The 23448-nt window shown below is 38.8% G+C and overlaps 1 protein-coding gene across 4 annotated transcripts in view; it reads left to right on the forward strand.

The window, feature by feature from the left end:
* Nucleotides 1-23448, forward strand: part of CHCHD3 (coiled-coil-helix-coiled-coil-helix domain containing 3) — a 158725-nt gene that overhangs the window by 127048 nt on the left and 8229 nt on the right. For all 4 annotated transcript variants that reach the window (XM_072857182.1, XM_072857199.1, XM_072857206.1 and 1 more), the window contains exon 6: nucleotides 2650-2720. In XM_072857182.1, the coding sequence (XP_072713283.1) occupies nucleotides 2650-2720 (71 nt within the window). The remainder of the gene's footprint in view (nucleotides 1-2649; nucleotides 2721-23448) is intronic.

A 23448-nucleotide genomic window follows, 5' to 3' on the forward strand; every position in this document is an offset into this window, starting at 1 on the left:
TCCACTTTGACTTGAACAGTACATGAATATGAAGATTATATAGACAATGTAAATACATATATGTATTTATCTGGAGACTGAGGAAAGTATTTATGTTGACAGAGCTATGTTACAGCACCATTTTTTTCTGTATTTAGAGAAATGACCACTGCACTCTTATCTTGAGGATTAGGGAGGACTTCTAAAATGAAACTTCATCTCTGGATTATAGAGAGTATATCTCTAAAAGAGAACCTGAGTGAATTTCAAAGGAAGATCTGATCCAAGAAACACAGCACACTTTATCTAAGATACCAAATGATTTCTTGATAGCTTGAGTCTACTGTAGGATTAAAACCTCTTGGCATATATAACAGCTCAGCTGATCACTTGAACTGCAATTAAAAAGTAGAACGAGTACACTCAGAATATTGTTTTTGTGTCAGAAATGCTCCTTCATGCTTGAAAATGATAAAAAATTGCAATCGATCCTTACAACTGTTGTGTTCATCTTTATTGATCAGGCAAAAGAAAGATAAATCGCAGCCCAAATAAGATTATAGTAAATGTTAGCATCGTAGGGGACTGTAGGATGATAGAGAGCTATTCATCATCTGAAATGGTGACCTGTCCACACTCGCACCATAGTCAGTCTGCTGTCTAATCGCATACCTATTGATTTCATCTACGTCCAAGGAACCTGGATGTGACTGTCATTGGGCAGCTGAGATTGCTAAATGCAAGGGGGTCACTGGTGTGAGGAGGATTTCATTTTCATTTTCTTACTGACCAACAATGATTTATGAAAAAATAAATGACCCCAAGTCACATGCATGGAAACCTTGGTTCCAGTACAAATGAATTATTAGGTCTGAATCTCAGAAGCAAGAGTGCAGTAGACCACCGTGCTCTTTGTGATCTGTGCATGACCTTTGACTGCAGTGGATGTTACACAATTTGTTATAATTTGTGGTAAAACATTAGACTTGCAATACGATTCTACCCGTGCCCAGAGTTGGTATTCTTCTTCAGTGATTTCTGTACATTTCAAGATTATAATTCACAAGGAAGAACCTTGGAATATGAGACCATCAAATGGAAAGGAAAAATGTTTTTTTCCTTTTATTTTTGTAGATAGCGCTGCCTCTTTCGGAGTTTCCGTCAAGCGTTTTTGCTGTAGTGGCTCTCTTACCTCCATTCCTCAACATAATTTGGCACAGATAAATGTTGCTCAGGGTATGTTTACTAACCCAATGATCAAGGAGACTATGTCATCTTTGACTTTTACAAAAGAGTGATCTCACCAGTTACAGGGTTTTAAAATTTTTTTTTCCCCTAACAATATTTTAGGTATATTGCTTTTTCATACATCGATGTCTTAAATAAATAAAACTGCTTACTTTACCCAAAATAAAATTGGAATGATGCTTTCTATGGACTGCATTGTGCCATCCATGTATGTTACATGTTTTAAAGATGCGAAATCGTGTTGTGGCATGAATAATTTTAAACCATGGTAGTAATAGTTAGATTGTTAAAATATGGATTCAAAATGTTTTTTATGTAATCGTGCAGTGTGTGATTGTAAGAGTTTTGTTGCCATGTTAATGTGACTCCCTGGGATGCCAGATGACTCAAGAGCTGCAAAGCTATGGAAGAGTTCTTGCAAGTGCCAACAAAACCTTTCTACATCTCCACAACCTGTTTGCCCCACCATTCAGAGAAAAATGGATTTAGAGAACTTTTGAACTGCTTTAACTTTTCTTTATTCCTCCAACTGTGAAGCCAGGTGCCTTAGTTATTACATCTTCAGTCCAACTGTGCCAAGGCTATAAAAACCTCTTTACAAATGCCAAGTATATATTATCTAGACATGAAGCATCACAACATTATAGTGATTTGTCTTTGAATATCCTACATCCCACTGAGAAACTTTACCATTTTTAAGTGTAGAAAAGTTTTATTGCTTGATGATTCAATCTTGTCTTGCTTGCATTTTGGAAATTAATGATTTGGTGGAACAGAGTGAAAGGCGTTCCTGGGTTCAGGGGAGATGAAAATATGTTCTGAAGCTGCCTGATTTTAAAAATTAAAATTAGCAACTGATTGAAGTGACCTGGAAGTTTGGAATATTAAAATAACTCACTGCAAGAGGCATTATCAAGACAAAAGAGCAAAAGAGAAAGTCAAGCCATAGTTAATTTATTGTGCAAATTTGAAGTTTGACTCGAGTATCACCTGCAAACTTAGAAGGGCTTAGGTGTGTAAGTAACACAAACAGGGACATGCAAAGAAGTAAGGATTCAATATTTTGATTTTTTTTTCTTCTTTTTTTTTTTCTAATGGAGAAGCTTCAAAGGCTCCAGCAGCACCTAGTGCTAAATATGTGATTCTTACCCCATGTGTCTTTACAGTTTCCTCCCTGAGAGCATCTCCCATCTCTTTTGCGTAACCTCCCAGAACCAAGAGGACAGACTTATTTAAAAAAACACCAAAAGAAAAAGTCATCTCTGAAACTTTGTAGAATATTTGATTTGAGGGTTAGGTTTGGGGTTTTGTTGGAGCAACTTAGGTGGATAAAATATCTAAATTAGCATTATTTAGTAGATATTTGCATGCATATAAATGATACTATATGAAATCTGTTTTTTTTTTCCCCCAACTTTCCAGAGTGCCCAGTTCTACAAAGTTACCACGGAGCAATACCAAAAAGCTGCCGATGAAGTGTCAGCTCGGTTCAAGTAAGTCTTTTCTACCAGTGTTTTTGAGCCTGGCAGCTAGATGAGTTCTTATCCACATTAAAATTCACAATAATTCCCCTTCCCCCATCATAGATCCTATCAGTCTGTGCTGGTTATTGAAATGGGAAAATTTTGAAGAATTTGGAAGCCAGTGCATGGTAACCATAAGCTGCATAGAAATTGGATGTGCAGTTAGTAATGTACTAATTAATTTATATTTGATAAGATGCATGAAATATTCTAAAAATATATTCCTTAACATTTTTTCTCTAGTGGAGAACCAAAAATGTAGTTCCAACTTTGCATTACAATAGTATTCATCCTGTGCTTGCATGATGTGAAAGGATTTAAATTAGCAACTTCACTTTGCCCTTAACAGTGAAGGTCAAATTAAATAATTTTTATTAGTCCTGAGGATGGTTAAATGAAGATATAGTAATTGATGGATCAAAGTGACTCTGACCCTTAGCCTTGGACTCTTCCCTTTCTGCTGGTTCATCCATTAGGCAGAAGGTTCCATTTATCATTTTAGTAAGGATACAGAGAGAACTTTTTACAACCTTTTAGTCTCAGCGGTAACCAAGAAATGCTGTATAAAATGAATTATTCTGTGACAATTTTTAGGTTTGTGGAGGGATTTTCTTTTGTTTTGGGTTTTGTTTTGGTTTTTGATGAGCAAGAAGAGAAAAGGCCTTTTTGAGCTGCTGGTAATGATATAAATAAAGTTCTTAACTGTAAGATAAAAATCATTTTGTCTCTTAATATCATGAATTGTTAAACATTCTCTAGTGTATATGTAAAGTCTTTGTGCTGGTTAATGGTGCAGAGTATATTGAGGACTGAATTCATTTGTCCCTTAAACAAGAGAGACAGAATGACCATTGACTCAAGGTCTGATTTAAACATAACTTGGACGGTTTTCCATTATGAATGGGAAGCCCGGTATGTTGTTACTCATTGTCATTTATTTTCCATCTGTGATAAGATTCCCATCAAGGGGGTATTTCCCCTTCCTTTGTTACAGTGGGGTATTTTCAGGTTTTGAAATCTAATTATTGCCTAATCTGACTTTCATTATTCCCAAACAAGCTTTTATTGTGATTTGAAGTAGTTGTTGATAGCTCTAGGTGCTTAGTGCGGTCAGAGGTGGGAAATGATTTCGGGTGTGGGTTTTTTCCCCCTAATATATAAATAATATATAAATAATTTCCTAAGTAAATCAAATGTTTTGGGGTTCCTTTTTGCACAGACGGAGCTGGTAGATATAGCAGGGACCAGTCTTTAGCATCAGGCAATATCTAAGAATTTTAAGAAAGCCATTTTGAAGGACTTATCAGTCTATCTGCATAAACCAAAGAGTATTTAATGAAAAGGGATTTGGAGAGGGAATCAGAGATTCCTAACACTTGATTGGTGTTTTCTGAATTTTCTAGAGACTAAAGGTATAAATAGAAATCACCTGTTTGACTAGTCTTCACTGTAATGCCATTACTGAGATTGCTGTCCTTCCTTTGCACTTCAAGCCAAATTTTCTGAAAAATTACTTGGAGCTTTTTGAATAGTGGATCTGGTTTTGGTCCATTGCCTTAAAAAACCAAAAAGAAAACATGAAAAGAAAGATATCTGAAGTATATGCATAAATTGCAGTAGATTTGATAAAGTGCATGAAATAGCAATATTACTTTATAATATAAAAGTTTTCCTTATATAAAATCCTTTTAAGTGCCATGTCTTTTTATTGAAGGTTTAAATTCAGTAGATGTTATTTTATCACTGCCTTTTGTATGTAGCTTGATGGATAAATTATGAATGATTTAGTGAAACCTAAAGATGATGCTCTTTTGGTGTCACCAGGCACTTCTCATGTTCAGTTTAATTGCATGTAAGGATTGAGGACAGGGTTTCAAGCAACGGTGTTTAAAGAGCTTGTTTAATTGGCTGTAAAAGAAGAATTAAATAAGGTTGAACTGCTAAATTTTATTAGTGCATAAACCGATGTGCTGCACGACAGTGTGATTTCAGGTTCTAAGTGCGAGATTAATAGATCTAATTGTGGTATTATTACGAAATAGTCTCACTTTATTTTAAACATGTCTAGAATTAGTTACTAAGTTTTATTGAGCTAACTTGCATTTCTTCAACTTTTTGAGCTACATCTCGTTCAAGAGCAAAGAGAAGTGGATAATTACTTAAATAATTCCTGGATTTTCCTTTTCCTTCCTCTATTTAGTCCCTGAAATTAGATCAGCTGTGGCTTCATCAGTCTTCAGGGATAATTCACCCCATTAAAGGGGAAAAAACAAATATCCCGTATAGACTTGTATCAGAGAACTGGCAGGTCTTCTGTACTTTGTCTGCAGTCCTTATTGATGCCTGCTTATTACTTTCTCCAGTGCTGCCTGGATTAGACTGATATTCCAAATGTTCATGATAAATGTTTTATCTCCGTGAGGTCCTGATTCACATTGATCAAATTCTGAATTATCAAATGGTTCATCTCTTTAAGACACTAATTCACATTGATCAAATCCTAAATGACCAGGTTCAGTCAGTTCCTGCAGTACACAAATTACATTAAAACAACATTACTAGGGCATGCTGCCTTTTCTAATGTAGGAGTTATGTTACCCGCAGTTACATTATAACCAGAATTATTATATTATGAAGATGTCTCTGTTATAATGAGAAGTTTACAGAAGAAGAAAAGAATGCGGTATTACAGGAAGAGCCGAGCTTTGGGCAAAGATTTGAACTTTAACTAATCAAATTGTATGTTTGTATTGTGGTTTTTTTCCTTAATTTGAAGGGCTGGTAGCGGGAAATTTGGCAGCTGCGGTGGTGACATTTTATTCCCCCGTGATGTCTAGAGCCAAGTAACATCTTGATTATTCATTTAGGAATAGAGTAAGTGGATAGGGCAAATGCGGCCTAAAATAAATGTTTTTACTTTCTCTTCTGTGGGTTTTGATTCCTTGTGGTAGATAATAGAATCCATAGCTGTGTACTAGTGCTTTTTCCAAAATACTTTGCCATTCCTCTCCTGCTCCACCGCTCTCTCGTAGACACCATGGAGTTTCATCTTGTTGCTGGTTTCTTGGCAAAAAACATAGTCCCAGCCGGCCAGACTGATAGAAAATCCAGGTCCTCTTTGGGGATCGGCTGTCCTTTTTGCTTTCTACTGCCCAGGTGGTGTTTGTGTGAAGCAAAGCAGGGGTGAGGTTTTCCCCGGTATCTCAGTGTGTCACATCCATGTCACTTCTAAACTCTGGTGTCTGCAACGAAGCCAAATTCTGAGTCTTCTGCATCGTGGCGCAGAGTTTATACGTGTTTGTCTGTTGATAGACTCCTGGATGAAATTGCCCTGCGCTAACAGTTTTAATCATGGAGGATTCTTTGCGTCATCTGGAAGTTTGGGTGTTTATTCTGAACGACAGATTTTGATGGCTTTATTCCGTTACTACGAGACTTTTGATCATGAACCTTGCCATCAGGAGGAATGCCTCTTGGGAACTGGAGGAGCTCGTTTGATTAAACACAGAAAGGTTTGGGGTTTGCTCGGGCTGCTTCACACAGTACAATCTTCACACATTTGAGCTGTTTTAAAAACAGTTTTACAAACCAAATCGATACGTTTCGCGTGATCCTCAATCATTTCCATTGCTCTGATTGCTGATGGAAGTTAGGGCTTGGTGATAGCCAGGCAACAGGCTATTACAACCTTGAAAATATGTTCAGCAGGGGGTTTGATTCAGGATAGAGTGAATGGGAATAAATGACAAAACATCAATATCGTGTCTTCCTTTAATTGATGACTTCTGTATCATGAAGCTTGGTTTATTAATGTTTACTGAAAATAAAATTTAAAGCACAGTTATGTTTGGTTATCCGTAAATACATAGAAACATGAAGAGTACTTCCTTTAAGTTGTGTTTTAGCTAATATTTTTTTGAACTGGGAAGTGAAGCTGAGAAAGCTTGTAATGAAGCCACGTTAAATGAATGACAGTGACACTTCGATCTTTGAATATAATTGTCTCACAAAGCAGCGATGCCAATTTTCTGGACATAGAAAAAAATGCAGTATCGAGAGAAAATAAGCTTTTTAATGACAACATTGGACTGAGATCAGGGAAATGTGGATTTATTTCACTGTTCTCGTTACCCTTCTGATGTTGGGCACATATGATGACTTTTAAGGGACTCTTCTGCGCTATCTGTAAATTAGGAATAGTGATAGTTCCTTCATGCAAATATCTTCAGTAACTATCATGTTGTACTCACATACTACTGGAACACAGAAATCCACGTTGGAGATACACAGGCAAGTAGTTTCTGCTTTGTTTCTGCTTGTGCAGATCCACTGGTGAGAAACTTGCAGTTTTCTAGCAGTTCCTTGTGCTACCTTAATTAGCATTAGTTGCTTTTAAAAACTAAAGTTAAAAGTGCAGACTATAAATTATTTGTGAAATACTACATAGTATTTTGCCAGTAACAGAAAATGGAAAGCTATTTAGAAATCCTTGGACAGAGCCTGCAGGCTTGCCGCCTTCTAGTTCAGTTCCCTTTGCTCAGCCAAAGACGATGGGCTCTATATCGAAACATCCTGAATTAATCTTTTCTCTTACAAATACAGCATGTATATGTAGTGCTTTGTCATGAAGCAGTCATTTCAGTATTAATTGCCCTGATGATACTGTTGCTGGTAGTATTCTTGAATTCTTTTTTCACATGTTATGGCTGGGGACGATGGTCCCGAGTTATCCACGACATCCCGCAGATGAGCATAGGACTGGTATGTTTGTAAATTATGCTAGAAGGAGTGCATACCGTTAAATACCACCAACTCAGCTTAATGGAGCTTTTCCTAGCAGCAGATGTATTCGAATAGTCTTATTTCTCTTTCTTGCTACTCTTCCACCCCATCCCCTTTTTGTTCCCCAAGGCTGCTTTGGTGTGTAGGTGCGCAAACAGTTGTGCTGACACCGTGCAGAGGGTGGCACAGCAGTGAGAGTTGCATACGTTGGTTTAACCAGTGCTGATGTCTGATATCTAACGGCATTACACTTAACGAGCAAAGTGTAAATGGTGTTTTGCAGAGTGGATGTGATATTGTCACCCCTCTTAGGTTTAAACCAGTCTGGATTCAGAACGCATAGAGCTGCTTCAGGTAGGAAGAGAAATTGATAAAGAGACTACAGATCTTTTTGGTCTCTCTTGTTTATCTTGTACATCCAAAATCCTGTTCCTTTTGAATACAAAAGGAATAAAACAGAATCTGTTTTCTTTGCTCGCTCCTTTCAGCCAGTACTTGGTCCTGATAGACTTACCTGAGGACTGCCGTGGCACAGCTCATTCAAGCAACGTGTTTGACTTTCCGCTACTACTTTGTGTATGTGATTTTGCTTCGATGCAGCGTTCCCTCGGCTGGCGAAACCCTTTACACCATGCATGCCTTATGCATGCCTTTGACTCGGAGCGAGGAACCGGGAGTTATGTATTTCTGCCTTTCGGATAGAGTTGCCTATTGCTTCAGCAGCTTGGCTTGATGAAGGGACTTTGGTGGTCGGTAGTTACCCCTGTCTTAGTTGCTCTTCAACCTATAAATATTTATAAGAGGATATCCTTTGAGCAGCTTTAGAATGTAAAAATTCTGAACCCCCTTCATTCAATACATTTACCTATGAAATGATGATCACTTCATAAATGACAACTTTAGTTTTCCCTACAGCAACGTAGATGTTTAACTTTCTTCCTTTGATCAATACAGTCCATTAGGAATGAGAGTACTCAACAGAGCTGGATGAAATATTAATTGTGCACTTTTTAGCTAGATGCAGATTCATTCCGAACGAAGTGGGAGCAGGGGATTCTGGCATAATATCTGTGTGTTTTTCTGTTAAGCCCAGAATCGTGAGTCTGTTTGCATGGGGATGTGTGCTTTCATTGAAATATTTGAGCTGTAATGTGAACTTTAAATGTGCTTATTTGGTCAGGAGCTAGGCTTGAAGCACTGAATGTGTTTTTTGAGAGTTTTATTAACTTTTAAAATCCGTTATTCAGAATTTAGATAGCATGTTAATTACGAGGGCCAAGCCAATTCTTTCCATGTTTGCCATAATCCTTTTATGCCTTTTGTTTCCTTTCTAGAAATTGTGGGTACATTCATTAGAGGCCTCCTCAGGCTATCACCAATTTTTCACACAGTTAGAGGCTTTATGGTCTGGAATGGAGAAAGCAATCTTAAAATTAATTTTAGTAAAGCACAAAGTCATGACTAGGAATTTTTTTATTTGACAGGAATTAGTACTTAAAATAACAAAAGATTTTCTGGAAGGTAGGATTGTTTTAGTAGGATAGTTATTGTAGGATATTGTTGTAGTAGGATAACCATGTGGGCAAACGTGCCTCTTTATCTGAAAGTCCCTTTCCTCTCCAGCTGAGTCTGGTTGGTATGTTCGAAGGGGAAAGCACGTGCTCATGTTCCAGCACACCACAGGTTTTCTATATTTGCTTACATAGACACGTTAAGTAATTTTATAGACTTCCTTATGAAAGCAAGTGAGTGAAACTCCTCCTTCATGCATCAGTGGCCAACAGTTAAATTGGCGTGTTCCCTAGTTTTGTGCGCTGGTAATCAACCAAGTCCCCTGAAAATTGATGGATGCTCTCATTAAGGACAGTTCTTGCTGCTGGCTGGAGTTTCGGGAGCCGCTCACGACCAGCGAGGACTGACTCTTTGCGGTGTAGTTGGCATGTAACGCTCTGCAGTGGTACATCTGGCTTCGTGCTCCCTTTCAAGGACTAAAGCCTCTTGTTTTAATACGTTAAGCATCCTTTGTTGGGGTTTTGTATAAACACAAGTAAATGATTTCCCAATTACAGTATTAAACCAAGGAAGGTTAAAACCCACAATCTCTTCTTTTTATTATTAATTTGTTCTGTATTTTGTAATCTTCTGTTGCTGAGATTTACAAATACCTTTTCTAAGGATGTTTTTTATGAGTCCAAGCCATCTGTAGGATCAAAGCCTACAAATCGCACAGCCCCCACTTCGGAGCGCACAGCAGCAAGCCTCTCTTTCTGGAAGGGAGCATGTCGTGCAGAGTTGATGGTATGGTGTTTTGAAGAAATATACACCTGTTTCTGGTTACAGGGTGAAGAATGAATTGCCCATTACCTCTACATGTTAGAACATGACACTTCATATTGCAGGAGCTCGTGCTATCTGTTTAGTTAAGGCCCCCAACTATGTAACCATCCGTTCCGAAATCATGGGGTGGAAAGACAGCAGTCCTTGATCAGTTGCTAATACTTGTGCGTGTGCAAGCTGCAGGAAGGGAGGTCAGTGCCACCAACCTTTGTTTTCCCATCAGAGCTCTTGAACAAGATGAAGTGATCAAAGCAGGATGCCAGTACATCAGCACGATCTCATTACTTTGCAAGCTGCATGCACAGATGCTGCTGTTGCTGCATCAGGCGCCACTGATTTACATTCATAACACCTCCATTACAGCTCATTTGCTGCTACTCATAATTAACCAGTTCTTCCCTTTTTTTTTCCCTCCCTTCCAATAGTGTTGGGCTAAATCGGGGAAAAAAATAGACCGCAGTCATTCTGCTTAGACTCCATCTAAGTGAAATCACAGTTGTAAAGCCAAAGTACACATTAAACATTTTGGGAAATAATATCAAATCATATACTTTGTTGTAAAGTGCTGTCATACTCAGAAAATAAGGTTTGTAAAAATAGTATTAAGATATCTTATAAAGTAGTTAAGCTGTCTTGTTGCCTCCGAGTTCACATGAGATCAGTTCAAAAGCAAACTCTTTAATTGCTGGTAGTAAAAATTATTACTGGAGTTGAAACTTGTGGCATCTGGCAGGTGTATTGCACCTACCTGAATCTGTAGCTAAAAGGTAAACTGGTAGAAAAAGGCTAAACAGTATAAAATTTTTTTTTTTTTTTTTTGGTACTATGGGAAATAGGTAAGACGTCAGGCATGCAGTGAACAGGTATGCTCTAATAGCTCCTTCTCTGAGCAGAGTTGCACTTTCAATTGCATTTTCTCTTCCAATATTGCTTTTTAGTTTCCTGGACAGTCTAAATTGCGATGAATCTCAATCAGATTTGGACCTTCGTTAGCAGTCAGGGTTTCAGCACAATGTGTCCATCGAGCCTGGAGTGTTCGACAAGCAGCTCCCTATCTTCCAACACTCACCCAGCAACCTGTTGCTGTTTCATTTACGTTTTTTAAATGAAGCCCTTTTTCTCAAAACATCAGAACAGCAGAAATGCTGCTGGTGTCGGGACCAGATTGCATTTATTTAATGCTGGTCCTCACATGTTTGCGTCTCAGCACATTGCAGATATTGGCAATGCAGAGTGCAGAGCTGCAGCTGGCAACATCTGGATAAGGGCCTGCTGCAGTTGTTGGCATCTGGGAGGGTGGTACCTGGGAGGTGGTGGGGGATTATCATGTCGCGGGTGTTGCTCCTCTGTTTTGATAAAGGAGGAAGTTCATTTCTTTGCTGTCAGGCTCAAACAAATAAAATTGTGCCAGGTTGCACTTGATTAACTCTTAATTTTTTGTTGAATAGAGCAAAATTGTGCAGCAGGCAGTTGGCAACACGTATGCTACATGGATTTTGGATCCTGGAGAAGCCTTTATAGGTCTGCCTAGGTGTTGTGTTTTAACCCCAGCTGGCAACTCAGCCCCACCCAGCTGCTCACTCACTTCCCCCCCGGTGGGATGGGGGAGAGAATTGGAAGAGTAAAAGTGAGAAAACTCGTGGGTTGAGATAAAGACAGTTTAATAGGGAAAGCAAAAGCCGTGCACGCAAGCAAAGCAAAGCAAGGAATTCCTTCACTCCTTCCCACGGGCAGGGAGGTGTTCAGCCATCTCCAGGACAGCAGGGCTCCATCACGCATAACGGTGACTTGGGAAGACAAACGCCATCACTCTGAATGTTCCCCCCTTCCTTCTTCTTTCCCCAGCTTTATATGCTGAGCATGACGTCATGAGTTCAAAAAACGTATAGACGTAGCACTTTGGGACATGGTTTAGTAGGCATGGAGGTGTTGGGTTGATGGTTGGACTAGATGATCTTAGAGGTCTTTTCCAACCTTTATGCTTTTTTATGTATTAGAAATTCTAACAAGTTGTCTGCCTAATGTAAATTTAGCTTTAATTAGTCCATCTATGTGTTACTGTAATAAAAATAATGAAAGGACCTGTATAGATGGGACATAAGTGCATGCAGTTATCCCTTAAGGTTAGGGGACTTAACTGAGGTCAGCAGGGTAATATGTGCTGAATCTGAGTCTAGAATTAAGTGGTCAATGACTGCCATTTTTTACACAAACTTTATAGGCTGTTCTTCCTAATACAGTATATACTTTTTCAGTGACCTGGTTGGTTTGGGTCTCATTTGCAGGTAAGAGGTTATAAGGGTCCCCAAACTTTTGTTTTCCATCTTAACTAGAAACAAGCAGTGATATTTTGGCTTGCTTTGTTGATCCTGTCAGTAGCACTTCCAGCATAAGATAATTTTGTTTTTTAAAAATATGATTTTGTTTCTTAAGCAGTTCCATTCTCTAGGAGTTGACCAGAGCACCAGAATGTACACTTTCATATAGCTTTGAACAAGGGAGTGGCATGAATCCTGCTCTCATGAGCATTACTACTTCTTTCTACCCCCAAACTTACATAATTTATCAATTATTCTCCCTTGATCAGAGAAAATTTGATATTTTGATAACTGAATTTTAGACACTAGTTGCCTTTTGTGAATATGTCCATTTTGAAATTCTTTCCCAGGAGATACAAGTCTGGAAAAAAATTTCTTTCCCTTTGTAGCTTGAGATTTCCAGCAAGCTTTCCCAGTGGGCATCTCTAAACACAACAGTGTAAGTCACTTAGTTGATCAGAAGGTAGCTCTGCAGCTACTCACGGACCAACTGGTGCGACTGTACGCACACTTTGCACAGAGTATTCCACCTGCCTTGTTGTAGGAGTCCAAAGCTCTGATCCGTAGGCTGCACAATCCTAATTGTAACAGGGCTCTCCATCTGATGGCTCATAGGTAATGTGCTCATTGCCTTTAGACATTTAATAGTGCGTTACTGTGCTATGTTAGCCATGGAGCTAAGGGTTAGCCACGTTAGTTGGAAGGACTCGGGTCCAACAAGATAGTCTAGCTCCCTAGGAGAAAATTCAAGTTTTATTTATTTCCCTTGAAATACTATGCTGTTATTTAATGCATGTCCTTTACAGGAATTTTCTTCCTGATGTTCTGCCTGCATTTTCTTTAAATTTTGCCCTGTTATTCTCAGTAATCCCCAATGCAAAATGCTAAATTATTTTCTGAACGTGCTTTTTCATTCTTTCAGTCATTATCACTGCATTTTTAAACCACGAGCCCTGACATCTGTGGGAGAAAATGCATATATTGGTCATGAAATGTCCTAACCAATTTTTTAAAGGCTTTTACAGTAGCTGATAAATGCGATTTCAGATTTTCTTGAACATGAGCTTCATTCTTAAGCAAATGAAAACTGTTTTCCTGCTGTTTTTGAAGAGAGGATTTCCTAAATATTTTTGGTTTGCTTTGGCATTTTAAAACATTTTGTCTTGTATGGATGTAACCTGGTATTTACGTTCCATGCTGCACACTTAGAATCATGAAAAGCACACCGCCTTCTAACCCTAAAAGAACATAAGAGGCAAAGCTGTTCAGTAGGAGAAATTTTTGCCCATTACTGTTTATGGAACAGTTAAGGGTTAGTGTTTTGGTTTGGTTTTTTTTTTCAATTCAAGTGCTGTGTGCTTCTATAGAGGATCTATAACTGAAATTGGAAAACTTGCCAATGTTTAAGAAAAAAAAAATCATAACGATGCACTCTCTCTCACTGTTCTCTGCCTTTCCATTCATCTGCCTGCAATATAAAATCAAAATATAGTCCTGAAACATTTAAAGCTGGGGAAAGAAAGTGAACAAAATAGATAAAACTAATATGTGTATCTTTAAGGAGACCACTCGAGTGCCACGTCTGTGGCTATAAACTTTATAGAGATGGACTCCCCTGTCAAGGGTGTGTTAAGACGGATAATATTCCATAGCAAATGCTGCATTGTGCCGTATGCATTACTGGAAGCACGAGAAGATCAGGATCGAAAGGTTTTGCGAGACAGGCTTTATAGATCCGTGTGTAATAGACTACCTCTGTCTACACTGCTCTACTGTTAGTGAAGTCTTGCTCTTGCACGGGCTGATGAAATGCAGTCCCTGTTCTTCCATCACATATATTCTTCTCCCTTTGCCTTGACTAGACACAATACTTTAGCCAAAAAATTGTTATAACCCTCTCAATAAAAAGATGCAGTCAACGTGGTCAATGTAGATTTAAAAAACAAGTTCTTTATAGATAAATTCAGTGCCAAATGAATCCAGTTCACCAGCTCTTCTCTACTAAATATTTTGGCTCCTTTAGGTAGAGAAATTGCAGATATTCTTCTGGACAGTCTACAAAAGAGGTTTTGGTGGCTTCTGAAGAGAATTGAGTAAGGATAAAGCTAATCTATGTAATGGCTCTATCCCAAGTTCTCTTTATTTTAAACCTGGAGACTTGTTACTCCTCTCTGGTTGTGTAGCATGACACTGCATGGGGCAGAAGTTGTCTTCCAGTTCCTCAGTACCTGGTAAACCTCATGTTTAGGCAGATAAAGTCATTGCCGCTTTTTGGATCCTTGCAGTACAGATGTGTGAAGGTCAAACTCCACCATCACCGTCTTGTTCTGGATATGCATTGTAAACTAATTGTTTTCAGGCAATATCCAAATTAATACAGAGCAGGCATTCCCCCTTCTTCTCCTTAAGACGATGTGTGTATTACGGTAATAAGTTGGTTAATTCCATCAGATTTTGAGTTCAGTGCTTGAATATAAAAATCCTTAGTCACATAGATCTCTGCTAAAAGGGACTACGGAAATACTGATAATTTGCACTTCTTACTATAGTTTCTTGAACATGATATGCATTTTCCTGGGGTCTCTATTTTGTGTGTGAAAATTCCTATTGTAGTACAATATACATTTCTCAAGCTAGACCCACTGTAAAGTGTAATCATTTTATTGTACACTGAAAGAAATGAGAAAAGCAGTTATTTCTTTAAAACTTTCCTTGCCACTTAACACAGGTCCCAGTTTCAAGCCATTTAGGAGGTCCATTAAGCCACTGGGTTGCTCCTATGCATGCATTAGTAACAGACTCAGTGTAATATGGAACAAGCTTGCTATATCATGGACACATTTATGAAGATTGATAACAGGCAGGGTTCAGTGTTAACTTTTATTGCCAAACAGGCTGCAGGAGAAACTGCCTAGTATTGCTTTTGCTTTGATTTATGAAAAGGTTGCTGCATGAAAAAGACATCGCATAAAATAGCTCTGCTGGCAGTAGCATTATAAAATAGGGCCGTAAGTAGACCAAACAATAACTAACTATAATTATGTTCATTATTGTCTCTCTCAGCTCCCTGTACCTTTGGTAGGGTGCTTGCCCTTGCTACCATGTTAGCTTTAAAATGGACTCACCTTTCCCATGAAGTGGGCTGAGCATGATAAAATCCTGCTGTTTTATAGAGGCAGTACCCCCAAAGGAGACCATTTTTGTTTGTGCCATGAAATGAAAGAGGTCATTCAGTTTTTACCTACTTGCAGAAGTGATACTAGGAGGAGGAGGAAAGGTCTTTAGAAAAAATTGCTGTTTCTGTTACAATTTCCATCACTGAGGTATTTTGCCCTAAATTATTACTGTTCTCCTGAAAGGGTTATTTCAGACTGTGTTATATTTAGACCCCTTAAAAACAAAACCAAAAATCCCAGCATGATGGCAAAGATCACCAGTTTTCATCTGTGGATGGCAAGAATTATTTTCTTTCTCTTAGCCTAGTACCATCCTTTGTAACGAGAGGTGCCGCAGCAGGAGCGAGTTGAATTCTTCAGTTAGCAGCAATTAGCAGTAAAACTTTAGTGAGAACCAGTTGAAATCAGGGGGCATGACCTAACTAGGAAAAATTTTAGTGGTTGATCTAAAGTTTGTCAAATTTGACCTACTTTAACTAAAAAGCATTCCACTACCAAACTATCTGAAGACCTTGGCAAAAAAAAAAAAGGCAACTTAAAAACCATAGGTGATAAGGTTATAAAACACCAAGCATCAGAATCACTTTCTTGAATCCGACTGGAGTTCCATTAAATAATCCAGCGTCTAATTAATGCCACCAGCACACAGCAAATGTGTAAGGAGAAACCTTTGGAAGATCTTCGTGAGTTGGCAATGATGTTTCCCTGCAATACGCTCTACCTTCTGGTGTTAAACTGCTTTCCAGGTACCATCATGTCTTATAACAGTCTCAGGGAAATGTCCACCAGTAGGCAGTGAAAAATAATGAAGTGAAAAATAATGAAAAAATAATGAAAAAGATAATGAAAATAATGAAAAAACCCTGAATGCTTTGCTTTACAACTCATCTCTGTAAGTTCGGTTCATGATTTGTTCATGGTGAGAGGTGCATTTTCCCTGCTAGGATGCTAAAAGGGATGGTGAGGGCATTATATTTTAATATTTCTCTAGCACATTGTACAAGTGCATTAAAACTAAGATATATTATAGCAAGGTCCAGTACCCCCTTATTATCAGCATGTTCGCGGGATGATTATTACTCTTTGTGTGTGTTTGCTAATATGTTATTGTTGTTGCAGCCCAGCTGATTATATTTTATGAAAAGGACCTGGGGAAGTGTACGTAGCCTTTGTAACTTATCAGAGTGAATCCAAGCCTTTTTTGTTAAATAACTTCATGCCCAAATGAAAAATTGGCATTTATTCTACTATCTCTTAAGATTGCAACCTTCAGTTCCCTCAAGTAATCGTCACCCACGGGAGCAGTGATGCTTGAAGCGTTTAACTGTTGATTACTTTTTCTGTACACTACTTATAATATCTCTTATTTTTGTGGTCAGTAACAGGCTTTGGGGCCTCTTACGGCTGAAGAAAATAGGTAAACGTATATTGCTCTAGAGAGTAATATTTGGATAATAATATGCCACGAGTTAGTGTCTCGTGGTGCTTCGCATTGAGTGCAGTAGTTGACCTTTGCTATAGATGAGAAATGCGTCTCCTTATTAGAACACGTTATATAGCACCTAACTAAAGGGAAAGCTGGTTTTTTAGTGTAGTCATGTAAGGTGCTGTGAAGATTTTATTACCACTGTTTTGGGATGATCATGTTACTCATGAGTTTACAAAGCCTAAAGTGAGTTGTATAGCTCTTGGGAAATAAGTGGCAGTAATAAATCTCCAACATGGTATGCTGTCGTGTATTGGGTTTATGCCGCTCATTTGGGTTTTTGATCTTTGTTTAGGTCTGTCTATATTCTTTTTTGTATGTGTGTGTGCTTTACTCACACAGTGATGTAACATTACTGTGGAAAATTTAACGTAGGGACAAGAATAAAATTAAAAGGAATAAAATACCCATTGAAGTGGATAAAATTATATATTTTTTGCCACCTTCGTATAGAAGCAGGTTTCAGACTCTTGCAAAATTAATTTTTCCTTTAAAAATTAGAAATATTATGTTGTATTTTTACATAGTATGTAATGCTAGTTGATATAGCCAAGTAGTCGTGCAACAGCAATGTTGCAAACCAGTGGCACCAGCCACTTCTATGAGAAATGTCAGCCGAAGCATCAATTAAAGTTCCCAAAGACTAGATCTACCTTATCATAAGCTCTAGCTAGACCTGAAGAGAGCAGTAATTCCCTTGCTGCTTGCCGCAGCCTAAACCCCCATAGTGCCAAAAAGCCCCCCAAAAGTCCTAATACTAAGAAAAGGCACCATTTGGTGGTGTTTGCCATGGAGATCTTTGACTTGTCTTCTCATCAACAGCTGAGCGAGTGGAATCTTGCCAGTGTTCATTAAATAATTTTTTGGGCAGAGTAGTGAGACAGAGCTCAAGTGATGCCACGTGCAAACTCTAAAAATAATTTGCGATCTGAATTTACATTACGAGGCTTGAAATGCAAGCGTTGATGTGCTGATCACGTATGCATGAAATTGGGGTTTTTTGCTCAATTCAGACCGAGCAGATTTGATTCTTGTGGGGGGATTAGTTTGGGTTTTGTTCTGCCAAGGGGTTGGTCAGACTTAAGTATATCTGAGATGATTGTTCTTTGTCGCTTAACTTGCCAAACTTAGGAACTGGTTTTGAGCAGTGCAAGACCAAGAAGTTTTATATATATATATGTGTGTGTGTGTGTATATATATTTATATGCACACATATATAGAGAGAGAGCATATAGGTACATTACATGCATATAATATATTCCATGTAGATAAAACTGCTCCTTCCAGAGTTTCTTCTGATTAAAGACTGTAGTTACTACGCTATCTTTTCTACACTGTAAAGGCATGCGTGCCCCTGTTAGAAGTCTAAAATTTGTATCGTTATCAGCCACGTGATTGTTTATTTTAGTATCCTGGTATTCACTAAAAACTGTTCCTTAAGCTAAAAACAAAAAGCGCATCCTAAATTTGGGTAATTCCAATATGTGGTTCCCTTTGCAGCTGCAAGGACCAGCTGTGTGTGAGGTACATTTGTATAATAATATGTTGGTGTACGTTGTAGTTTAAGGGGTTTTTTTTCTTTTTTTCAGGAAGGGGAATTTTATAAATGAACAGTGGTTTGAGATAATAAAAGTAAATTAATATAAATTTAAATAAAAGTTTTCAACCTAATTTTGTCTGTTGGGGTTGATGGGAGTCTTGTATTTATTTGGTGACTTGCTCATCAAGCTTTTTGGAGTATAAGCAGCCACAGCAGGTCAGATCAGAGGTCCCGCTAGCTTGTTGGGCAACGGCTAGGAGTGGGTGTTTAGGGAACTCTGTAAAAATAGGGGAAGTATGCAGTGACATCATTTTACCTTCAAACATGTAGTGGAGTGGGGCTTTCCTGAGCCAAATGTTGTATTTTCGCTTATAATCTCTTAATGGACTTCTCTTACGTTACTGTAGAATTATCTTTTGAACCCAAATGTGCTTGTGATAACGCCAGTATCCTCTAGCAGTGAGTACCAGCTTTTCATTATGTGTTGTTTGGAAAAGGCTTGAATTATTTTTTCATTGTAAATCTACTGCTAGAAAACCTCACTGGCTGCCTCTTCTATATGCCATTGATGATTTCACAGATCCATCTCATGTTCATTTGCAATGTCTTTCTCCAGACTGAAGAGATCTAGTCCTAATGTAATGTCCCAAGAGTCTGAAGACTTACCTTGGCAACTAGTTCACCAGTCTAATTAGGATTCACAACCAGGAAAATCTTTTCTGATCCTCATCCTAATGTCTTCCTGTTGTAAGTCCCAGCCCAAGAAGGGGTTTAAGAATGTGCATAACTTTGCACATGCAAATATGGAATTACTCACTTCTTGAAGTTCTGCTCATATTTATGTGCTTTGCCAGATTTGAGATCGTAAATTCTCTCTGTTAATCTTAGAGATGCTCTTTCCTCCCTGTATGCAATAAATAAGTTGTTGCAATACAAGGAATGGTATCAACTTTGCTTATGCTAAAAGCTGAACGGATACCCTACCAACACACCAGGTGGGAAACATTCACTAGGTAAAAAAAAAAAAGCATCTAAAAAGGTCAATAGTACTATCTGCCAGTCTTCGTTGTTAAACCAGGTTTTTGTGAACATATTGAACTTGACTTAGCACTCTCTAGGCATAATTAAATGTCTGTCTTCGAGCAGCGTGTGTGTGTGTGTGAATATGCTGGAATGTGGCTTTCCTCCTCTTCTCATCTCCGTCCCTAAATTTCAAAGGTCAGCATGTTTGAAATAGATTTTTATTTGCTCTTAAGAAGGCTGGGTGAGAGATGAAATAAATGAGAGGATGACAAACATTTGCCTGTGGTTTTGTCAGCGCCGGGATTTTAGGCGAGAGTCTAAAAATAACGCGGGCAATATTAACACTAGAGCTGATCACTGGTGGCACAAAAGATACATACATCAGCAGGCGAAGTAAGTTGTATTCTGACTTCTGCATAAGTCATTTATTTAGTATTACTACACGCATTTAGCTTTCTTGATTGTAGAACGGAAACGACTGTGGTTCTCTTCCACCATTTCATCATAGATTCGTTAGGCAAATTCTTTCTTTTACACCTTTTGGAAAAGTCACACTATGTACTCAAGTGTAAATAAAAGCAAGAATCAACTCTACAGTACTTGATCTTTTGCTGGCAGCACTTCCCACACGGTAATTTTGAGGGCTCTGTGTGGGCACAGTTTGATTATGGACTGCTTCATAACATCAGTTGTAGATATTCAGAAATCAGATCTGTGGTATTACTTCCAAATGATTTTTAGAAGAACATAACCATTTGGTTTGTGCTTTACATGTTTCATAATGCACTTTCAAGTTATCACCTACTTAATGTGCGAAGACAATTTTTAAAAATAATTTAATATAAAGAGTAAATTAATTTAAAACCTAAAAATAATGGTGCAGCAGTAAGGACCTTCATTACCATATGCCCTTTTGTCTTTTTTCCCGTTATCTGTTTTGCAACTCTTTTCTGTACCGTAAACAAGTCCTGCAAATTCACTCAGCAGAGATGCTGTTGGAAGTGGCTCTTTTTGGATGAGAGAATCTTAAAAAAAGAATAACCCCCTCACCACCACCTTTTTGTGTCATGATGGAAAATACCGCTGTCTTGCTGCTGTTTCAGACTTGTCGCTTACACTTCATCTTTGAGCTGACCTTCTGTCTGGGTCTTCTCAGCTAGGCTTACGTTTCGCTCTTGCTGACTCTTTATGCAAAATATCTCAAACATGGCCTTTCTTGTCCATCTGCTCAGCTAAATCCATCACAACGCAGGCTACCAGTTACTGCAACTTTTTTTTTTCTCCTTATTTTTGTTTGCCCCCTGGCTGTGAGAAGTGAAATCTTGCCCTGATGATGTCTGTGGAAAGCAGTGCTGCAGATAATTTCCCACCCCATATTCACATATCTCCTTTCATCCTGCCACTGGCTTCCCCATCAATGCTATCCCAGGCAAGTCACACGTCTTCGCTTTTGAAGCTCCGCGTGTCCCATTTCTGCTTCCCTGCTGGTTCCAATTCCCTATTTACTTTCTCTCTGAACCACTCATGACACCACCTTCCATCCCTCACTCATCCACTTTTCAAACAAGCACCAAGTTTCACTGTTTCTCAGAAGGAATTCCTGCTAGACATAGACAACGTTAATTGATTAACTTGCCACAAATCCCTCTAAAAATCCTCTCGGTTGCTCATAAAGCAGTTGAAAACAATTAGGCTGTCAGTATACTTAGCAGGCTGCCTATCGTGAGGGTACAGATTGCCTCAGTTTTCTTGTTTCGCCATCAATTTGTTGTTTTTTATCTTTGTGTGTCTTATAAGCACGTTGAGAAAAGAAACATCCTCCTTTTTTTTTCTTTGCATGCTACCTAGCGCAGCTGGGGTCTGGTCACAGCGTGGCTCCTCTCCTACATCAGTAGGAGTAAATAAAACAGGTCAGGACATCGTCTTCAGCGCTTTCCTGTGCTGGTGCCTTGGGTCTAATTGGTAGCACATTCATTTATAGGGTTTTGTTTTGGAGCTAACACGTCCTTGGACAAAACCGGGCACGACCGGGGGAACAGCACATGCTGGGGACTGTCCCCAGTTTGCGGTTTGGATGTGGATGTGCTGAGCTGCTTGTTTGGAGGGGAAGGCAAGATTTTACACTTAAGAGATGCAGGTTGTGCTGTATCGTGCTGCTTGGCCTTGGACCCAGAGGATCATTGCTGGTCTGTTTTATTTAGTAGTACAGAAGTAGCCTTAGATGCCAAGGGTTACACAAATAAAAACAGATGCTTTTGATAGGTGTCAGCATTTTAATGAGGAATAAAATTAAGCCCTGGATACTTCTGGCCATCTAATGGCACTATTTTTTTGTATTGCATGCTGGTTTTTTGTTGCTATTTTTTTCCCCATATTTTATGACAATTGCCTGAAGTCCTCATCTGGTGGGATTATGCCAGATACCTGCACAGTTGGAAACTCATCAGCGATTCAGATTCCTTCAGTCAGAATGTCAGTTTTATCACAAAACTTGTAAAGCTTACCATGGTGATTTCAAATTTCCTCTTTAGTAGACATTTTGTTTGAATGCCATGAAGGGGCTCCTTTCTCGGAGCCCCCAGGAGTACAATAAGCTATGCTCTTTGAGAGAGGCTAGATGAGTACAAAGTTACCTTCATTAAATTTTCTCTTCATGCTTTAGCATAGAATATTTCTTTTGAAAACACTCTCTCATTTTCTTTTGTGTCTTCATCCTATTACCTTTATGAGATTGCGGTGCATCAGCTTGATGGAAAAGGTGGGTGCGCGGCTCCCTCGGAGGTTTATTCCAGCTCACAGAAATATTCTGCTAGCATGTGAGGTGCTTGAGGAGCAGCTGGAAAAGCGAAAGCAGATCAAGTAATTGTAAACTTAATAAAAACACGTCGTTGCTAGCGTGCCATGTGGCACACAGTGCAGATCAGACTGCTGCTCATATTGACTTTTGCAAAGAAAGGCATTTTAGATTTCATGTGTGTTGATTCTGTAGTTATTGAGTTGCACTGAATGGAGATGGAGATCTGTCAGGGTTCCCTGCCAGTCCTGGCTCACTACTATCTCGTGTATTTTTCCTTCAGTTTAGTTGTGAAATTCCCAAGTGATTAAAAAAAATAAAATAAAATAATGGGACACTTTCCCTGCCATGTGTCCCAAAATACAGATCTCTCTCTCAGGACATGGGATAGTTCAGGGAAGAGACCTCCTGCTCGAAGCAGGCTCAGCTCTGGGACCAGACTGGGTTGCTTTATCCATTCAGGTATTTAAAGCTTCCACATTTTTACTACAGATTCCCCATAATTACTGATTTTGCACTATCTACCTTTTCTTAACAAGCTTTTTCTTCAGTCAAGCCCCACAGACCCTTAAATGCTTCTGTAAAATTACCCTTATTTATAGGAACATTAGAGAAATTCTCTTTTAGGGAGATATTTCATTTCCCTTTTGAGGAGTTTCCTTGCTGTTGACTGTTTCTGACCATCCAGCTGAGAGCCCTGTCATCCATCACCAAACAGAAATCAATTGCAAACCCTTTGGTGGGGTTACCATAATGCGCATTGCAACCTTCTTTCCTGAACGGGAGATCCTGCAGCACGTGGTTTATGGCCATCTAATGTTAGACAGTAATCTCATTTAGCGTTTTCCCAAAAGTGCAAATAGTGCATTAGGGTAACGTAACAAGCACAGCAGATCAATACGGAGACGGTGCTCTCCTTCCACAGATTAATGCAAGAAAATGGACTTCGTTGACTTGAAGGAAGTGGCCCTGTTCGCATTGACCTGCATTGGGTCTGCAGTGCCTAGAAGGACAGGCAGTGTTTTGAAAAATCACCAGTGAAAAGTCATAGTATGAAAACAAGTGACTGTGGGGCAGGAGACGACGTGTCTTACAGGGCTCCAATATGGTTGGCAACATGAAGAGTCCATTGAAGCATTCAAATAAGGGATAATACGTGGACTTGGAATGGTTACTAATGGCATGGCTCAGGGAAAAAAGCAATCAAAAAAGCTCCTTGATGTGGGTTAGAGTACCCCCGT

Source organism: Ciconia boyciana, chromosome 1 (assembly GCF_034638445.1).
Source record: "Ciconia boyciana chromosome 1, ASM3463844v1, whole genome shotgun sequence".
Lineage (NCBI taxonomy): Eukaryota > Metazoa > Chordata > Aves > Ciconiiformes > Ciconiidae > Ciconia > Ciconia boyciana.